General features: G+C 44.1%; 1 protein-coding gene across 3 annotated transcripts in view; it reads right to left on the bottom strand.

Moving 5' to 3' along the window:
* The window catches only part of LOC146205123 (uncharacterized), a 168637-nt gene that overhangs the window by 118144 nt on the left and 30399 nt on the right, over nucleotides 1-20094 (bottom strand). For all 3 annotated transcript variants that reach the window (XM_084589816.1, XM_084589818.1, XM_084589817.1), the window contains exons 6-8: nucleotides 13320-13439; nucleotides 10789-10847; nucleotides 4074-4229 (exon numbers count right to left, since the gene is read on the bottom strand). In XM_084589816.1, coding sequence (XP_084445942.1) covers nucleotides 4074-4229; nucleotides 10789-10847; nucleotides 13320-13439 — 335 coding nt within the window. The remainder of the gene's footprint in view (nucleotides 1-4073; nucleotides 4230-10788; nucleotides 10848-13319; nucleotides 13440-20094) is intronic.

Here is a 20094-nt window from a genome sequence, read left to right as displayed (position 1 = left end):
ACAGCCATGCACAAATCCACTATGTTTGCCCAACTGGTGTCGATGTTTAACACCAGCCGCTGAATCAGTTGCCGTCGACAAGCGCTTTTAACGCTATTGATAACACCTTGATCCAACGGCTGGATTAAAACCATGCAATTCAGCGGAAAGAATCTGACTTCAGCGCTTTGCAGCTAAACATCTTTAACGCTATGTGCCGAGCAATTGTCAATGAGCAAACAAACCTCACGCTTCTTTGCCGTCATGTCACGGTCAAAGGCGGTTAGCCACTCTTTGAAACTGACCTGTGTCATCAAAGATTTTTTATTGGCAAGATATTCGACGGACAGGCTCTTGCCACCTTTGAAGCACAGCGGCCACGCACTTTTGCCAAACAGTGCTTGTCAGACCCGTCCATGTTGCAGCACAAGAGCACAGTCGCACACTTTTTGCTATGTTTCCCTTTGCTGCATGGCTGGCCCTTCATGTGAAAAGTCTTGAAGAAAAGGAGCTCGTAGAAAAGTCCCGTTTCATCGGCATTGTAGATGTCTGATGTGGCATACTTCTCCATTAATTCCGGCACAGTAGTTGACAGTAGTTGCAGTAGATGCAGCATCGGCGTCTGCTGGCTCGCCGCACAGCACTTTAGCGACGATTTCATGCCTGGCCTTGAAACGGGTCAGCCACCCTGAGCTGGCTTTCAAAATCATCCTTGGACCAACATGAAAGGGAAATGCCGAGAAAAACGGCACGTTATAAGGGTGTCTTGGGTCGTCGACGCTGTGGGCGTGGGTGTACGAAGTGACCACAGCCCGGTGGAAGATGGTGGCGGTGCCGGCTCCGACGTATGCTATTGCGGGTGTTCGAGTGACAGCAGAGAGCAGTCGGCCGGGTGGCCTTAGGGGTACCGAAACACACGGCAGTGGAGGGAACCCAGGGGGAAGCTGGATGGTCCTCATTAGTAGCGCGGGAGGCGGCAGCTAGGGCAAGTTATGAGGACAGACAGACGCGACTTCCGGAGAACAATCTGGCACATCAAATACTAGTTCACTTCGTATACGTTGGGATCTCGACTAAGTGAACTAGGTGGACAGCAAAGTTGCAGAAAAGGTACCACCTGCCAGCGGCATGCCTCTCAGATGTGCCTGCGGTAAGCCAGAAAAAAACAGTGAAAGAAGCGGAGACGGCAGCGTGGGTGCTCAAGGCGAAGCCATCACTGGCTTTGTACAGCGTACAGAAGACAGGGATCGGCCCGGAGCCGTGGTATGACAACTCCACGGTGAGCACGGTACTGGTGGAGAAATGGTGTGGAGCTCTGAGGACGCGCAAGTGGAGAGAAAAGTTCACGAGTGCTTGCCAGACTGCGCCTTCTGCGGTGTGGAGGAGGAGACTGAAGCACCTGCTACGACCCCTGCCCCTCGCACAGAGTCACTACCCCTCGTGCTTGGATTCTCAGGCACCAGCAGTGTGGTGGCGGTGGCGAGCCAGACTTATCCGGAAGTGTGAGCAATGTTTAGTCTTTGAGGGCTTTTCTGGAGTGCACAAAAAGGCGGCTGAGTTGTGGCGGACGCGAGGAGCAGTAAGACCAGTGGGCTGGACAGGGTCAAGTGCGAGGGCAGAGTGAAGAGTGAATGTGAAGTGCGGTTCAACAGCTCAAAGGCTGCGAGAAAAGGAAAAAACAAAAAGGAAGATCTTTTTGAGATTTTTTTTTTTTCTGTTTAAGTTTTTTTTCTTTTCACGATTTTTTTGGTCAGATCCCTTGGTGTGATTGCCCGTTGAAAAGGGTACGGCCACATCGCCATCGCCATCGCCATCGATGCCCAGCATACAGGCTTAGCCAAGTGCCTTTTGCTGCTGCATGTTTCTGCTGAATGGCATCTTCTTTGCGCGCACATCGAGGAACCACATGTAGAAAGCCTTCTCAAGGTCCTCATGAGCCATTTGCGTTAGCTTTTTACGCTTCACGGATGTCCCCGAAGAAAGAGCTTAGAGTCTCTCGACTTCAGGATCATTGACAGCGTGCTCTGTGAGATGTGGAAGTCTGCTGCAACATCTCCATTTTTCCTGCCACTGGATGCTGCACTGATAATTCATGCCTACCCTTCAAAGAAAGTAACTTCGGCTTCCAAAACAAAGTCGCCACGCTTGTGTCGATTGCAGTGCACAAGTACGTGTGAAAAAAACTAGAGCAAATGCGCTGCTGTTGTTGCCAGGCTGCTGCGTCCTTTGGCGAAGGATTGGTTGTGACTCTGGCTTGGAAGAAAATGGGAGCTTGCACCCGTGCCATGTCACAAGGCAGCCAGCCTAATTGTCATCACCACCAAGCACACCTTTTGTAGCAACCGATGCTAAGAGCTGGCTCCATGATTGCGGGCGGCCGCATGCTTTCATTGACTGATCGGTGGAATGATGGACGGCTGTCCCCCCCCCCCCCCCCCCTCCCCCCCCCCAAAAAAAAACAGTTTTTCCCAAGTAATGATTTGGTTTGGTTTTGTTTGTTTTTTAGGGTTTAACATCCCAGAACAACTCAGGCTATGAAAGACGCCGCAGTGAGAGACTCCCAAAATTTCGACCACCTGTAACATGCACTGATGTCGCACAGCATGCTTCTGTGCATCTTGATTCTTATAGCGCTGACGAAACACCACAGGAAGAACGACACAAAAGGACAGAAGCGCAACTTCCAACTTTAATGAGCAGAAAAGGAACCCAGGCACTCTTTTATAATCTCTGGTCTGCATGAATGTGCGATAACCCCCGCACTTCTTTTTTTTTTTTTTTTTTTTTTTTTTTTTTTTTTTTTTTTTTTTTTCTGATTTAGTGTGGGGGTTATCGCACATTCATGCTGACCAGAGATTATAAAAGAGTGCCTGGGTTCCTTTTCTGCTCATTAAAGTTGGAAGTTGCGCTTCTGTCCTTTTGTGTTGTTCTTCCTGTGGTGTTTCGTCAGCGCTATGAGAATCAAGATCATGTATCAACTAACCCGTCAAAAAGTCCTACTGCTTCTGTGCAAGGCTGCCATGACTGCATCTCTATTTCCCAAGTTTTTAATCCTATTTCTCGTTTTCTAAAATACAATTTGACAGTTATAAAATCATTTAATCAAGCTACAATGATGTAGGCATTGTGAATTTTAGGTACTGCGGATTCGCAGAAAATAAATACTGCGTTGCCTCAGCAGCCAGTCGTGGTAATCCTTTTAGGAGCACGAATGTCTTCTCAAGCTTGTATAGTTTTCATTTAAATGCTACACTTGGATGCACAGAAATACACAAACTTTGCTGACGAGTGTACTCGCTTCAGGCAGAGTCATCCTCAAAGGCAGGGACATAAAGTACAAATAAAAAAAGCTAACCAGAATCATGGGCGCTTTTGTGTGCTTTTTTTCATGAGCAAAACTTTCAGCAGCGCTTTTTAAGAGATATTTTAAGGGGTGCCACATATCGCATCGCGCGCAGCCAGAGCAGTGGAACTAAAGGGGTCAGAGGTGCACGCTGTGGTGCGGCGGAGGGAGCGGCCATGCCACTCTCGGCAATTCCGCCCTGTCCGTCCGAATGGGGGGTCGTACCAACCCCAACGCACACACTGATCCAGGCGGCTGTGGTTGAGGCCAAAGATAAGGTATGCAAGCGAACCCCAGTGTGCAGCCATTTCAGCTACAGGCCTCCCATGATTCAAAAGCATCATGGGAGCATTCCGTGAAAGATGCAAAAATCAAAATTGCAATTGTGCAAAAACCATTAATTGAAAAACGAATTGGAAAAACAAGGAAACCATTCATATTATTGTAAATGCGTAATCACCTTTTAGTGCTGTGGCTCTTTTATCTTTCCTTGAACAATGCAACAAACATGCCTATTAATGCAACATATTAAGGTGCAGAATGCAGAGTGACATGGCAGTCTGAACGTCTCCATTAAAGCTATGCGAACAAATTTTTTCGCTTCCAATCAGAAAAATTTGTTTAAGCAAATTCATTGTATGCGAAGGTATATGCATACAATATCGGAAGTACCGAAATTTTAGAAAGTTCTGTGTATACAGAATAAATAGCCCATTCCATGCAGTAATGTTGTACGGAAAGTAGCACATACCTTCACTGTTTTCACCAACACGTGGGACGGCAAATTTCAATTTGATCAGCTCCTCATTAAGACAGATGGTAGTTTTGTTGCAGTCCACAAACAACCTTCCTGTTAGGCCCCCAGAGGACGTCTCTCCTAGCACTTGGACTTTCACTGTATCAGCGTCTGCAAAAAATATTGACATTACATCACTAAGAAAGTCATAACATCATTTGCTCAAAATACTGCTAGATCTTTTAAATCGACCTGCACAAAGAACAAATTCAACTTTTTTCATCCTATGAAGCCATTGTGTTCCTTTGCAGATTTATGAATATCTAGGCCAAGAACTCTCAACTCGTCCACCTCTTGTAATGCCTGATTTCCAATCTTTAGCAGAACTCTTTTCCTTGCTAATTGTTTTCTTCCATTTTTGTTTGCAACATGACTGTAGCTGGACCTTTGGGGTGAACGCTCCAATCCTGCATCACAGACGTACTCATCTAGTGTATTTAGGGCCTCTTGCAAATTAAGATTTTGTGTCTCAAGACGTTTATGAGTAGACCAGAATGTGACATCATCTGCGTAAGTAATGAACTGCACCTTTCTTGCCTTGTTTTGCAAAATCGGTGCTTCAGCCCAGGATACTATACCAAGCTCAGTTCGAAAGACTCACGAGGCGATAGTGGGCAGAATTGGAAACAATAAATAGGAACGCAATGTGTACAATCACTGCTTTACCAAAACGTACCCCCATCCCTATACTTAGGAATATGCACAGCTCAACACACTTACAGAACTCATTGAACAACGAGAGGCAACAAGGAATATAAAACGAAAATATGTTATACCCATGGCATCCTTGACAAATGCGGTGACAATGGCTGACCCCCCTCCATTGGAGTTCACAACTATTACGACGAATAAAAACAACTAAGCGCGTCGTAAAGACAAGCCGGCATCTCTCCCTCTCATTGATGTACTCCCAGGAACCTGTATTACATATACAGATGCGTCAATTATAGAATATGGCAGCAGAACAACAGGTACCAGTCCGGCTCATGAAGATTTAAACGTACATAACGAATATGAAACAGAACATCCGGACTCGCTTGTAATGAAACTTTAGGCAATCCGCGATGCAATGAAAGCCATAAACAAAAAAGAGTCCATAACAAAAGCCCACATCTATACAGACTTCTTAGCTGCCATAAAACAACTGAAAGGAGTAACAAAAACACTTTGTGTAACACAGGAGGTCCATGCACTTAATAAAGAAACAAAGATGCGCTTCCAGATACACTGGACACAAGATAATCCTGAGAACACTGAGCAAAGAAACATTGACAACCTCACACATCAAACTCCAAACACTAATACAGCATCCACCCAGCTACCTTTTGATGCCCGTTCTGTAGTCCCCATCCTAGCATCCCCTCTGCGGAAAAGTGCACATGCCCTCATCCTGTCATGCACTTACCCCCTCCCTAATAACTTAACTAGACTGGAGGAGGTATCCCTTAGAAGGATAAGGGCTGGGGCGGCCCTTACCCCGTCAGTCAAGTGTTGGTGGGACTCCTAAGACATAGGACCGACCACCTGCCCGAAATCATCTACACCGGCTGCAGAGGAGGACGTTCGCTACCTGCTGTGGACTTGTGCAATGACAAGGGTGTCAAGGACACGGATTCTTCAAAGTAGGACTGTCGGCGACGAGGGAAGAGGATTTCCCTAAGTGGCTAATGGAAAACTTTAAAAGCAAAACTTTTCCAGTTTCTGGCAAAAAACGGTTTGCATGACTTTCTATAGCATGCCTTATGGCAAGTTGGTGAAAAAAAAAATATGCACATAATAGAATGCTCTTTCCAAAAAACACAAGTTAAAGCAAAAAATTTTTACGGGACACAGAGGGGATAAAAATATGATAGAAAAGGCATGACAGTCAAAGCTTACTAGTGAATACTAGCTGGCACCATTTTCGGGTAATTATCACCGCTCAACACTGTCAAATAACGAAGCCAACAATATGATTCAATTCGTAGCCCAAAAAAGATTTGTAGCAGTTCTTGGAGCAGAAATGAGCTGTGGAACAGCTGCGAAGCAGAAAATAGATTTGGGATCAGCTAATTATAACTTTTTGTAGCAGTATTATCAGCATTTCTGACTGACTACAGAGCAAGATGACAAAAACTATCAACACTGCCCCACTGGCTATCAATCAATAATGATCAATGGTTTAGCACGTGCTGCCAAACTACACGTGTTGGAGCATGTAGCCCCTATTAGGAGGTAGTTTCGATTTTTGTGTAGCTAATTTTTTTTCACCACTACCTGGTTATTTGGAGCGCAGTGATCACACGTCACCGGAACTGGCATTGGCGCTTGCGTCAGGACAGGCTAATAATTCGCAGTAGGTCATGTGATTCCACTGCTTCTACCATAAATTTTTTCATAACAGCAGTAGCAAACAGTCAGAAAACAACTTTGCGAGTTCTAACTTCGTCTCGAACGATGAAATAGGCAGCTTTGAGTCTGGAACTTCAGCATTCTTTCAATTTCAGCTCGGTCTGGAGCAGTTGCACATGTTCACCAAGTTCTCACTCTTTTACGTCTATCTGCGGATTTACGTCTATCTGCGGATTTCTACAGACAATGCTAGGATTTTAACAAGGAAAGTTCCGGCCAACGTGGTGGGTTTCTCCAACCACGTGCATAGTTGTCTAAGCCAGATGGAGTCAGGTCTACCAACTAGCTTCCAGAGAAGAGCCCCTTGAGCAGATTTTCAGTTTTGACAGTAAATAGTATGATTGTGCTCCACTGGACCCCAAGAAAAAGCATATTCCGCAAAAATTTGTTGGAGACACTCTTAAGGCTGGTTCACACTGTCGACTCGACTCGCAGCAACACGATTCGTCACAAAGGGGGCAATTAGTCAAGGAGGGGGAGACCCAAACAAGTCACCAGTGACCCGTTTCAGGTAGTTTGAGGGAGTCGTTCGCTGACCGATCTTTTTGTGACGTGACTTCAAGCCGCATAACTACTGAGCCAATCCGCAGCGCTTTTGCCCCCTTCCAAGGCAGGAAAATTGATGAGTGCATACGCGCGTGTGCATGATCGACTTACTGCACCCGCAGTTGTTGGGCACACGTTATGATCAATGCGAGAGTGAAGCTAACTAATTCGCAATTGTACTCGTATTCTTGGTCATGCGCTCGATGCTCGGGCATGAGGCGATTTCGTAATCTGCTATTTCACGAGACAGCAAACAACAGCGCACACACCACCGCTGCTTCCGTCTTCGTCAAACTGGAGCGCTTTGGCTGTCGAAAAAGCCCTAAACACGGGCATAACTATAAGATCTTCTTCCTCGCTTACAACTGCACATATTCATACCCCAAATGAGTCCGAATCGATCTAACCAGAGCACGGTAGCAGAGACCATAAAGGCTCGAAAGTCAGCTCTTCGTTCAAATCTCATTCGGAAAGGAGGTTGTTGTGAAGAGAGTCACATGCCGATCTGAACAGTCCTTGTTAGTAAGCGCTTGTCGCGGGTCTCCCCCTCCTTACAAATCGAGGCCGCGCGACCTCCGTAAGTCGCCAGTGTGAATGTGTGGTAAGGTGAAAGCCTTTCCTGCGACTTGTTGCACTCATCTGACGCTTTTCCACATATTTGGTTCTTTTTTCCCTTTTAAATTGACTGAAGATAAAGCGCACGGGAAGACACACACAAGAGAAGAAGACACAGGACACGCGTGTCCTGTGTCTTCTTCTCTTGTGTGTGTCTTCCCGTGCGCTTTATCTTCAGTCAATTTACAATGCACCATCTAGCCCAACTTCAAGTTTTGTTAAACTTTTTTCCCTTTGTTCTCTTTTTTTGCTCAATTTTCTCCTTTTTTTATGCTGTTTTACCGAGTGTGTGTTTTTTGCACAATTTTGATGTATTATGCACAATTTCAATGTCTGTGGCTGCTTTGACGCCTGCACACTATATTAACGTCCTTGGTTATTTTGACACCTAACTGGCTTTTCTGGATCATAATTACTCCACATCAACGAAATTTCTCACAAACACATTTTTTACCCTTTACCTCATATATAACCATTCTTTTATTCATCAATCAATTCATTTCTTAACAATTGCGATGCGACACCTCCGCGGAGCATAAATCCTGTCTACATTCATGAGCCTATAAAGGGTGTCAAGCCAGTTATAAGACGCAGAAACTACAAGCTGAGCTATAGGCCAAAGAATTACGAGCGGAACAAGATCAAGCAGAGAACAAACATTTTTAGCAATTTATCAATGCAATGAGAATAGCACACTTTCATGACACCACACACTAGTTCCTTTGTAATGTGGTTCCAAAAAAATTTGTGGGGGAGATAGAAAACAACTGCCACAGAAACTGGATGGTGAATGTTGGATTAAAAAAAAAAAATATGTCAGGGTCTTAACATATTTAAAACAAATAGATATGCGAATGTATGTGTTTAGCTCATCTAGGGGCAACATCTAGCAGTTGGCAATGATACTTAAAGGTCATGTTCACCACGGCGGGCATAGATATCCGCCATGGTGACTGTGGGTGGGCAGGGGTAGGCAGACTATACACAATTTCGGAAGGGATGAAAGGCACTGATATATTTGATGTGAATTGACGCCAACAGCTCAAAATTACCCCCCTCCCCCCCTCCCCGCTCCGCTTTCCTTGGCCTCGCTGATTACTGGCTTCTTTCACGTGCTTGCATGCGTGGTCTTCAACACACTGGCTCTTATGCAAGCTTTAATGTACTGCCAAAAACAAAATGAAGTTAACTGAAGTCACAAGGGCAAGATGAGACTAGTGAGCACTATTTTGACACACAAACATTGCATTGTAATCTCCGATGAACAAAAAATACCGAAATTTCCAAACATTCCAAACACCCCTCCATGAATCAGAAACTCATAACAAAGCTAAGAAATCTGCCTTAATCCCTGTTGATTATTAGGGCTAAATGGATTCATCATGCGTTCCTGACCCCAGTGCAGACCCACAGCATGCAATCAAAATTTTACACCGAGAAAATTCTAAATAAAATGAATCAATGCCAACATGCTTCACTCGCATATTCACTCCCTTAATGCTGAAAACAGGTGCTGGTGTTAGCAAACGGAACTGTCTCATGCATGTGCGCACGGAAGCTTGCACGCTATTGTTGCCTCGCCAGGGAAGACCACCAACGAAATCGTCCTTCCACATAAGTGACATAGGCAGGACAGCAGCAACAAATTCAACAAAGCAAGCTCCCCATGTTGCTTTTTTTGGTAGGATTGGAAGTCAACCACACCAGCTCTCCCCAACCTTGCCTCTTGTTCGGCCTTTGCACATTTAACTGAGGTGTGTCAACTGGCTTTCCTTCTTGATTCCTGCCTACTAGGTGCAGTTGTAAAGTGTACCCCTGGCATTATTAGATTTAGCTCACTTTCACACCTTCATTTTACATTCTGTCCCTCCTAAAACACTATTTCAGACCCACCTCACAAGTACAAAAAAAAACTCAACACCAAACCAATCAGAAAACCAGCAGTCAATCTGGCTGCCATATCATTTTTGTTACCGCAAATTTCCGCGGCATTCCGACACCACAGGCTTGAAACTAGGACTTCTGGAGAGACGATTAAGATAATATTATGATTACAGCGATCACTCAGAGAACTTAAGCACCACAATGCCCCATACCACAAAGAGTTAAGGCCAGAAGCCATGCTAATGTTACAGGCCCCTTTAATGCTTTTGCTAGAGTAGCCATCCAAAATCTCTCGTCAAAATGGCACAACTGGCCCAGCTGTCCTACCCCTGTCCTCTCAAATATTGTGGAGCACTGCCAAACAAGCAGTGCATTGTATACTTAAACGAACACCTCTGCACTAGAGACAGTATACCGATTTGAGTGCTTCCCCCTCCCAAAACACAGAACAGAAGGAGATATTTAAAAAGCTTATATAAAGCTTAAAACTCAAAAATTGTTTTGCACCTTCCTGCGTTGAACATCTAATAAGCCCTTTGCTAGGTTTCTTAGCAGACTTATTGCAGGAACTTATGTGCATACTTTTAAGACGAATATCAGTTATAATGAATGAATTTTCACTCAAGATAACACTTCATTATAATGAATGAGTTTTGACTTCGTAACGATACGCAAACACTGAGTATGCTTGAAAGACAGGGAACAAACTTTTGACTCAGGTTTGTTCTCTCAGGACAAAGCCCTTACGGTGCGAGATAAAATGTTTGGTTGCAAATGAAATATTTTTCCATAACTTCCAGTACACGAAAACTGAACAAATACAGACATCGTAAATAAAAATAAATGCAGTTTTCAAAAGGCAGCCTCGAAAAGATACATATTCCATAATAATTTTACTTCACTTATTGTTATAATGTCCACAAATGGCCTGCTGGGGTCAACTAACAAGAAGGGGAAGGGGAAAAAGTGATAGTAATGTACAGTAGTTTGCAGAGCAATAAGCAGAAAGTGAAAACGTTTTTGATGGCATTTTAAAATATTGCCTATATGACAAAGCTCACCGAACGCCGAGCTGCTGCTCTCAGCTCAATTTGTAAACGTTACCACATCCTTAAAAATTGAGTCCTACCCACAAAATGCATATATTAGACTTTTGTCTCACACGCCGGTGCACACCCACACACACCACATGCGGACAGTTATGAGCTACCACAATGATAACTGATGAACTTACTTGTTACAGCTGCCTTCACATATTCAAGTGCCGCCCTATCCCAGCAGTCACTTGCGACGCTGTGGCAAGAAATAAAACGAGACATTTTATTAATTGTTACCATTCCTACAAATCTTCACAGCAAACAAAAATATGTCCAAGATATGTAGGGATTGCAATGCATCAGTTAAATAATAACCGAGAACTTTCTTTGCAACTTCTATTCAACAATCTTTAATACAGAGTTTCTGACTGTGGCCATCTGTCAATAAGAACAACACAGGCAGCAAACAAACGTTTAGTAGATGCCACTGATGTGGTGGCAAGTACATAGTGTGCCTATAGGAAAGTGGTTTTCATTGCTGCAGTGTACAGCTTCCAACATGGGATACCACACGTCTGAACAAGCTTATGGGAGACTTGCTGGCACAGGCTTGCTTTGGGTTTACCCATGTGACTCGTACTATTACAAAACATTCATGTTGCAATCACAGCGCAAGTTTTTTTAAAAAGATTTAAACATGCCACAAAATGCACCTTACAATAAAGGGCCAGTCTACTAAACTACAGGCACAAGCTTCTAGATCTTTCTCTGTTACAAGTCAGTCACAGAGCTATGCCGTAGCAGATGTGTGCTGCTGGTGAGCTTCTTTGTGGCTGTACCTGCGACTGCGCATCCGACTCTGATTCGTGCCATGCGGGATGTAGGTTGTGGATAGCCACCCGCAAAACAGGCGAACAATGTCGACCAGACACCGAAACGAAACAGAAAGAGTCATATGAAAATACTTTGTGAAGTCATCACCAGCGGAGTGCACGACATGCAGCAGAGTGCTTTTATCAGCACAAAAAAGGCTTGAAGAATACTAAAAAAAGCATGCAAAGATCCTCTCCACCTGGTGCAAGATGTGGAAAACATATATAGAGCAGCCAGTACTTAATGCTGTCTCGTCTCTTAGAACTAAAGGAAGCAGTTACTGTGGACCTTGCCACTTCAGACAACAGTACTGACGGACTCGTTTGACAGGAATGGAAAGAGGCTTCTGAATATGTAGAAATGATCAAGCCATTCTTATCCCCAGCACAGAACCTTATCCATCCCTTTCAGCTCAAATACCCATAATTTTTAAAATGCAGCATTATCTTGCCAACTTTACTGGTACTACTGAATTTCATATAGTCCTGGCATGTTCGGTGAAATTAAGGTTTCCCCTGTATGCAGCGGACGAGTAGGCATGCTTGGCCTTGTTTTTGGACCCACGCTTCAAATCCACCACATTCAGAGCCAAGAAAGGAAAGATGATGTGGCTAAAGTTTAGTGCTTCAACGGCTGTTCCTGTGTGCTCCTGACCCAGAAGCAAAGCAGCGGAGGCCAGAGGTCTGTGCACAGCCGTGTTCTAATGTCTGGAATGCATTTGACAATTTGGTGAAGAATGCTGTGGAAACTGAGGCAGTTTCTGCTGCAGAATATGAGCTTTCTGCCTACTCAGAGGAGCACTGTTGAAACGAGACAGGGACCTATGCGACTGGAGGCGGACCGTTGGTTCTTTCAGATACCCCACTCTGTCAAAGCTTTGCACGAAGTACCTCGCAATACCTGCCACTTCAGTGCCAAGTAAGAGGGCGTTTTATATGGCTTGAGAAGTTATTTCAGCTGAAGGTTTGGTTTGTGTGGTTTGTGGGGTTTAACGTCCCAAAGCAACTCAGGCTATGAGAGATGCCGTGGTGGAGGGCTCCTGAAATTTTGACCGCCTGGGGTTCTTTGACATACACCAACATCGCACAGCACACAAGTCTTGCAACGGCCGCCACAGCCAGAATTCAATCCCACATCCTTGTGCACAGTAGTCAAGCTCCCTAACCATTGCACCACCACAGAGGGGTGTTTCAGCTAGAAGGGAACGACTTCTGCCCGACCATGTCGAGTAGCTTGTTTTCTTTCATGACAACTTTTAATGTTCACTACAGCAAGGCGCTTCTGTATTTATGGCAAGCTAGCTTTAATCAACGCTGTGTACTAGCCATTTTCTGTAATATTTCTACTTTTCTAGGAATACCGTTTCATACTTTGATATTTTTATGCAGCCACAATGTGCAAATGGAGAACACATCTTTCTCCACGTGCAAAACAAGAAAGTGCCAATTGTAGACAGGTGACACATGCACCAACACCAACAAATTCCTACTAACAGGAGAAAATTACACATCGAACAGAGCTGGACATCTACACTGAATATCAAATGAGATATTCTGAGTCTTCAGTAGACATTAATTAGACATATTTGAGTTTGATATAACCTAGACCAACTGTACCTACCTCACAAATTACTCCCATGTTATATTGGACTTTACCGCTTCAAACAAAATGCAAAGCAGAGAGCTAAAAGCTGGCCAGAGGAAATCTGAATTAAATGGCTAACATGGTGTCAGAATAACCATAACTTATCCCTCTAGATGGCAGCAAAACAAATGAAAAGAACTGCAAGCCACTGAAGGGATGAAATTACATCAAGTTGCAATATTGTATTTTAGTCACCAATAAATGCTCTTACTACTTCGTCCCCATGAATGTTCGGTCGAGTGTCCAACGGAGGGGTTGCAGCTCAGGCAGAGAAAATGTAACACATTGAAATGGCACTTCAAGAAGCCTTTCATGAAAAAGCTTGCGCAACCTGCAGGAAGTAAAGGGCATAGTAATGAGTGTTTAAAAAGAACTTGAACTGAAACAAATAAGAACACATAGGAAAGTGTGTTCAACTGCGCACCATATTAAGTTACTATGGAAGAGCACTTAACAAAGCTGTTGATAGAAGTTGGAACACAGCCCGCCTCAAAATGACATATGTACAGGGCATCTAGCAAGCCACTAATTTCAAAATCCCCGACTTTTCCAGGTTTTCCCCGATTTTTTCATGACGAGTGAAAAGGCTCAAAAATGTAGCTGCTGATGATAATGAGCACAGAAAAATAATTCATGACAAAAAGCTATCCATTGAAATGGCACACTGAAAGCACGTTTGCTATTTAAGAAGGGACACTGGTCTTAATTTTTCCTTATTTACCGATCAAAATTGATGCAACTTGGTGTGTTTGTGCAGGTTTCTGTGCAGATTCCCAAACTGCAATCATTTCCTTTGTGATCCAATTACACCAATTAGTCTAATTCTTATAAGAACAATTACAAAATGACCACTGAAGAAAAACTTCAGATGAACACATTGCTGGACACTAGAAAGAATGAGGAACACAATGTTGCAAGCAGTTTTTTGATTTAGCAATTACTGTTTTATTGCATAACAAAGTTCAAAGGTCAAAATATAGCCCTATAATGATCACAAAAAAAAAGCCATTTTAAAAATTTTGAACAATTGAAAAATCTAGTTGCAACATTGTGTGCTCCACGTATTTGGCTTCATATTGAGAAAAAAATTATTACTCTATCTGCAATAGGTGCAGAGATATTAACGCCGCAAAATGCAAGTGGTCGACAATGCATGTTTTGAGAAAAGCAAAAAAGAAACAGGGGATTATTTAACGGACATTCACTGGTGCAATGCACACATTTACAATTTAAAATGGCTAGAAACCTCCAGGAATGTAGTCTCTTTGCTTTCCAACGTCCAAGTGTCCCCTCTCATTTTGATTTGCCGTTGCAGCACATTCAGCTGTCACTTTTTCGGCTGCGCGAGTCGCATGCAGGCAGCGACTTTTTTTTTTTTTTTTACGTACGTCATTTTGCCACGTCCTCGCATCAAGACCGCAGTGAGGAATGTTTATTACGGAAAAGAAATGTAATTTGGGGCTGTTTGCTGCTTCCCAGTGCTCTGCATTGCACAGGAAGCAAGTGCATTCACTGCGCATATCGCCGCCATATGTTTTACACTTCGCCAGTCTCGGCAAACTCTTTAGATCCGACGATCGTTAACTCTGCCTAGCCAAGTGGACTGTCCGCCGCGCTGCCGTCATCGTCACGAAAACAATCCGAATATACCGCTTCGTTGCTGGAGTTGGCGCGAGTTCAAGCTTGTTCTGTTTTTAGCTTATCTGCGGCCTGCGATATCACTGTCGCGACGGGTGCGGCCGCTGGCAGTAGCAGTCGCCCGTGCTGGGGAACACACTAGGCCTACTTCAGGCTCGTACAAACGATCGTTCAGCACACGACTTTCGTCGGCCTGAGCGCGCACAGCTGGGACAGGGCAGCACTGATTAACCTTTTTTTTTTTTTTTTTTTTACAAATTCTTGCCGTGAATGCACCTCGCGGTTCGGAACGAAGCGCGGCAGGTGTCACGTCTTCGCCGTCTGCCCGCAGCTTGGGCGCGCCGAGCAGACGCCGTCAGCCAGCTCCACCAATGCGGTGACGCTTTATTGTCACGTGCCCCCCGAAAGCAAATAGGATTGCAAATGCCACGTTTTCTTTTTTGCTATTTTTTATGCGACCGATGGGCAAATGTAAACAGCAGAGGCGGCAATTTGAAGACGAAAGGCGGCTCTTTCGAATTAGACCAAGATGGCTTAGACCAACAAAATGGGAGCTACTCCTCGCGGAAAATGGTTGTTTGGGGGGCCGTTTTTTGCCCAAATTCAGGAGACATCGATAATACAAATTGGCATTGTGACTAAAATGCCGATCCTAGAAGTGAAAAACTCATTAGATAGGTAAATAAAGAGCTACTAATTTCGCAAATCACATTTTCTAAAAAGTGCTTTTTTCGCGATTTTTGGTCCGAAAGAACCGTGTTCTCCCTTAAGGGAGTCTATTTTTTCTTAGAGAGGCCTACCGACAGCAGCGACGCCTGTTCCGTTTAAAGGCAAATACTCAAATTGCTAGAATGTTTATCGTACCTACCCATAAGTAGTGTGAAACCTTTTATACATCATTAATCATATTCTGCTATCTAAAATAGTGAAAAGACTGTCATTGTCAATGGCCATTAAGAACGTCAAAAGTTTACTAAAAATTAGAAGTGCACTGATGGCAGCCAACGTTGCTAGAACAAACTCAGTTTCACAGCTCCCCATACCGTCCAGCGGAGGAAAGTGTCCCAAATGGTGGTCGCGAGAACTAGCGGCGCAGCAGTCAACTCTTGCTCCTTACCGAGTGCATCGTCTGCTACTCGCGGCGCGAAAGCATGAAGCGGCCAGCACACACGTAGCTTTTGCGTGCTGCCGTTGCACTGCACATGGCTGCAGTATAATTATAACTACATTACGACAGCTTTGGCTTCGAAGCAGCGCATTACCTTCGTCAATTCATTTGTTATTGCTATGAAACAAGTGTGAGCGCCGTCGGCTTGCTCACTCTTGCTTTACTCCCTGGCATGTGTTTTGTAGTATGTTCCTTCAGAGCATAGATCCTGTCATTTAAACAAATTAGCCAACTTTTCAGTGCATAGGAGCGCTAACCTTAGAAGGTAACGCAGTGGGTGTCTCATTTACTACTGCGCTGCGCAGATTGCCTCAATTACACGCAGAAATCTGCTAGCTAGGGCAGCCTGTTCATGCAGTGCATGAAGTCTGGCTACTCGCGTCAAACGATATAGTGAACACAGATTACAAATGAACGGCCTCAGTCATCGCCTAATTAGAAGAGCTTTTCTTAATGTCTCACTTTCGAGGTATGGCGTAGAACATAGCTCCGGATCGGCACTCTCGCACTCCCGTATATAGCAATATGTAAAAAAAAAAAAAAAATAGTCCTTTGTTGTCTAAAACAACGTCAGATGTCGAGTTATTTAATGAGTTTACTAAAAGAGGAAACAGTGAGAATGGGCATGTGCACTGCGAAAGGAAATGACTGAACGAGCGCATGAGTCTATTCAAAAAACTTATATTGCGAGTAATCAAGTCGCGCCCCTGATAGATTCTTGCTCCTCCTCCTGTACACACACACACACACACACACACACACACACACACACACACACACACACACACACACACACACACACACACACACACACACACACACACACACACACACACACACACACACAGCAAAAAGAAAAACGACGTAATTTTATTGCTTGTAGAGGAAGTTAATGTAATTTCAAACTAGCACTGGACTGCAGTTTTAAAACATACGATATTCAAGGTATGTACAGCGCCGGAAAGGGTATTAGAAGTGAATTGCATTAACCTATGTTATTTATTAGCACAACAAGAAAAAAATGATAAATGCAATATTGCCTTAATATTGACTTAATTGCAATATTGACTTAATAGCAGCTAGCACAGAACCGGGTTAAGTGGAGAAATATGGGAGAGGCCTTCACCCTGCAGTGGGTGTAGTCAGGCTGATGATGATGATGCAATATTGCCAACAACATTAATGTCGAATGCTAATGAAATGCAGCAAACAACCAGAACTTAACTTCATCAACATAGACAGACATTGCAAGGTTATACACACAGTTAAGAGGAGAACATTATACTTCTTTTGGGAAATATTTGAGTGGGCAGCACAATTTGTGTGTAAGTGTGTGTGTGTGTGTGGGGGGGGGGGGGGAGGCGTGATTCTGTTCCCTCAACAGGTAGGGTACTCTGAACAGCGTCACCTGACGACAGATAAGAGAAATATTGTAAAAATGAATAATAGCGGGTGTAAACCATGCTGTGCTCGTTGCTTCAGTGGCGCAATGGCAATGGATTGACCCTACGTACCTCAGCACTAAGCGATAAAACGTCTGTTCGAATCCTGTAAGAGCAATTTGTTTTTACTTTTTTTTACACCGCAACATTAAAATAAGCTACCAAGATCATTCCGGGCAAGTGTTCCCCTTTAGGTCGCAATATGTAGTGTTTATATTTCTTAATAGCCACAGAACCAGCCGTGAACAGAGCCACAAGGGGATGGCATGACAATGGTAACACTAACCAATTACCTTCACCATAATCATTTCCTGCCTTCAGTGAATGTATGTTACCTTTAGGTTGCGTTCAGAGACACCTTTCAGGAACTATTGCCGTTTAACTCGCTCAGAGGCCCCAAGTGAGGAGAAAGAAGCTGCGGGACCCTACTGTTGAAGACAGAATTGCGCGCGCGTGCATGTGTGTGTGTGTGTTCGCGCGCGCGCACGTGCGGGAAATGTGTGTTAGCATTTCTAACTTCCCCTGACCATTTTTTTTTTTTTTTTAGCATGCGATTTTGTATTCCTTCAACAGCAAAAACCATATTTGCAGCGAATTCACTTCAATGCATGCATTAACGAGCTCATATGCTTGGTTGGCAGCATATCTTGAGCTCATTCAGTAGCTTAAAAGCTTCGTGCTTGCCCACCTCACAAAAATGCAGTTACAAATCAGTTCGACATATCATACCTCAGTTCAGGCAGGAGCTTGACGTACCAGCCATTGTAAGTCTGGAAGGCCTAGCATCTTCCGAGCTTTTTAGATGCTTACCTTTTAACAACGTGAAACAACTTGAAGAACCGTGAAGAAGCGATAAGCCACACTCTCATCCCTCCTAACTCCTTCATTACCCCAACAGCGGCCGAAAGTCAACCCTTCAATCGAATAAAGGCTTAATTCAGTCGTTGTCTTTTTTATTTTTACATTTCCTTGTCAGCTGCCGCAGCTCGCTGCGTTTTCTACGCCGCATGCTCAGTTATTTTGAAGATGTTTTAATTTTTGTGATCATCTTGCTTTTTGAATTTTTCTGCAGTTCTTGGATGTCTCCTCTCTTCGCATTAGCTCTGAGTTGGAACCCCCCTGCACAATTTTTCTTCACTGACATGCTTCAGAAGAGCTGTAATCAACGCTCAATTCACATGATATGAGAACTTTATGCGCACCATATCACTGCCGTGACTATTAACCGCTCAATTACAAAAGTATTCTCAACAAGCAGAATTCCTCACCCTCATGGCTCGTTTATTTCCTCGTCGCGAAAATACTCAAATTTCCTTCGAATTGCTTATACTGCGAGGAACTCAAAATTATCCAAATCAAAATCCGTTTGTGCAGCTCAGCTGTCCGATTTGTGCTATGTGCACTGATAGGCTCCTAGAATCTTTCATGTTCTCTACTGGCTCTGCTGTCGAAACACACGGGGAAGCGCAATTATTAGGATGCTCTCTTTTCGGTATATAATGCCTTTTGCGTTCGAAATATGTGCCAGCAAGAAAATAAAGAGCCTTGCTACACGAACTATCACGAGAGTACTTGAATATAGTTCCTTTTCTAAATGCAGATCAGAAATTGTTCACTTTGAAGTAAATTATATCTCTTATGTGCAGAGCTTGCGCCTACATTTTAATCTTGAGGAAGTCTATCAGTGACACGAACAAATGACGGACTTCCAATTCGTTTCAATAGGCTTCGTTGCGCACGGTACAAAGCATGCAGGCAAGCATGAAGGGGCCTTATGTTAAAAAAAAATATAGCAGAAAGCTTTGCTTAAGACAGGACGCGATAGCGTCTTTAACACTGTCTCTTCGTTCCGCCAATTTTAGGCATCTAAAGGCTGGTACATAGTTGGCAAAGCGTACTCTATTTGTTGTTAATTTTAGGATAAAGACACAGCATCTTCTTGGCGCACAACCTATGTTTACAGTGAACGGCACAGAATTGGAGGCACACATGTCGGCAGCTTGAATCCCTGTCACACATTGGACTGAAACTGGAAAAGAAGGTGGATGCTAAATAAGAAGCGAAGCATTGCATGACAGCACGCTGAACGCTGCGCAATGAACAGCTAAGTCATATTTTTTTACAAAATGACTTGCGCCTCACTATATCGCGTAATAAAAAGAAATGAAACCGAACAGCAGAACGTTACTAGAATGCTGGTTCTGGCCAGCAAGTTGACAACACTGTCACAGCTGTTTCACGGCATTAATTTTCGAATTACACAAAAGTGTTCACTAAGGTAATGTATACCTTTTAAGCCAAAACTGTCATAATGTAGTCATAACTGCAGTGCAGCCGTGTAGAGTGCAACGGCAGCACGTAACAGCGACGTGTATGCCGGGCGCTCCATGCTTCCGCGCCACGTGTAGCAGACGATGCAGCTGGCAAGGAGCAAGAGTCAACTGCAGCGCCGCTAGTTCACGCGACCGCCACCAGGGACACCTTTCCGGACGGAGCTGTGAAACTGAGTTTGTTCTAGTAACATTGATTCCAGCCTCAGAGCATGCGAGCCGCCCACCCGGCAAAAGGCCGAGCCAATCCGAACTAGTATGGTTGCGGGCGCGCTTGGTAGCACAGCTCGCTTTCTTGCTGGCTGCTGCAGACGCAATTATTCCTGCTTTTAGTCACGTACTGCTCTCATCCAATGCTTCCACATATTTTGCTTGAGTACCCATCTCATGTGCGTATTGGTTCTATTG

This window comes from Amblyomma maculatum, chromosome 1 (assembly GCF_055883805.1).
Source record: "Amblyomma maculatum isolate TAMU_Amacu chromosome 1, ASM5588380v1, whole genome shotgun sequence".
Classification (NCBI taxonomy): Eukaryota; Metazoa; Arthropoda; class Arachnida; order Ixodida; family Ixodidae; genus Amblyomma; species Amblyomma maculatum.
Note: the sequence above shows the minus strand (reverse complement) of the source record. Positions and strands in the feature narration are given on the sequence as shown.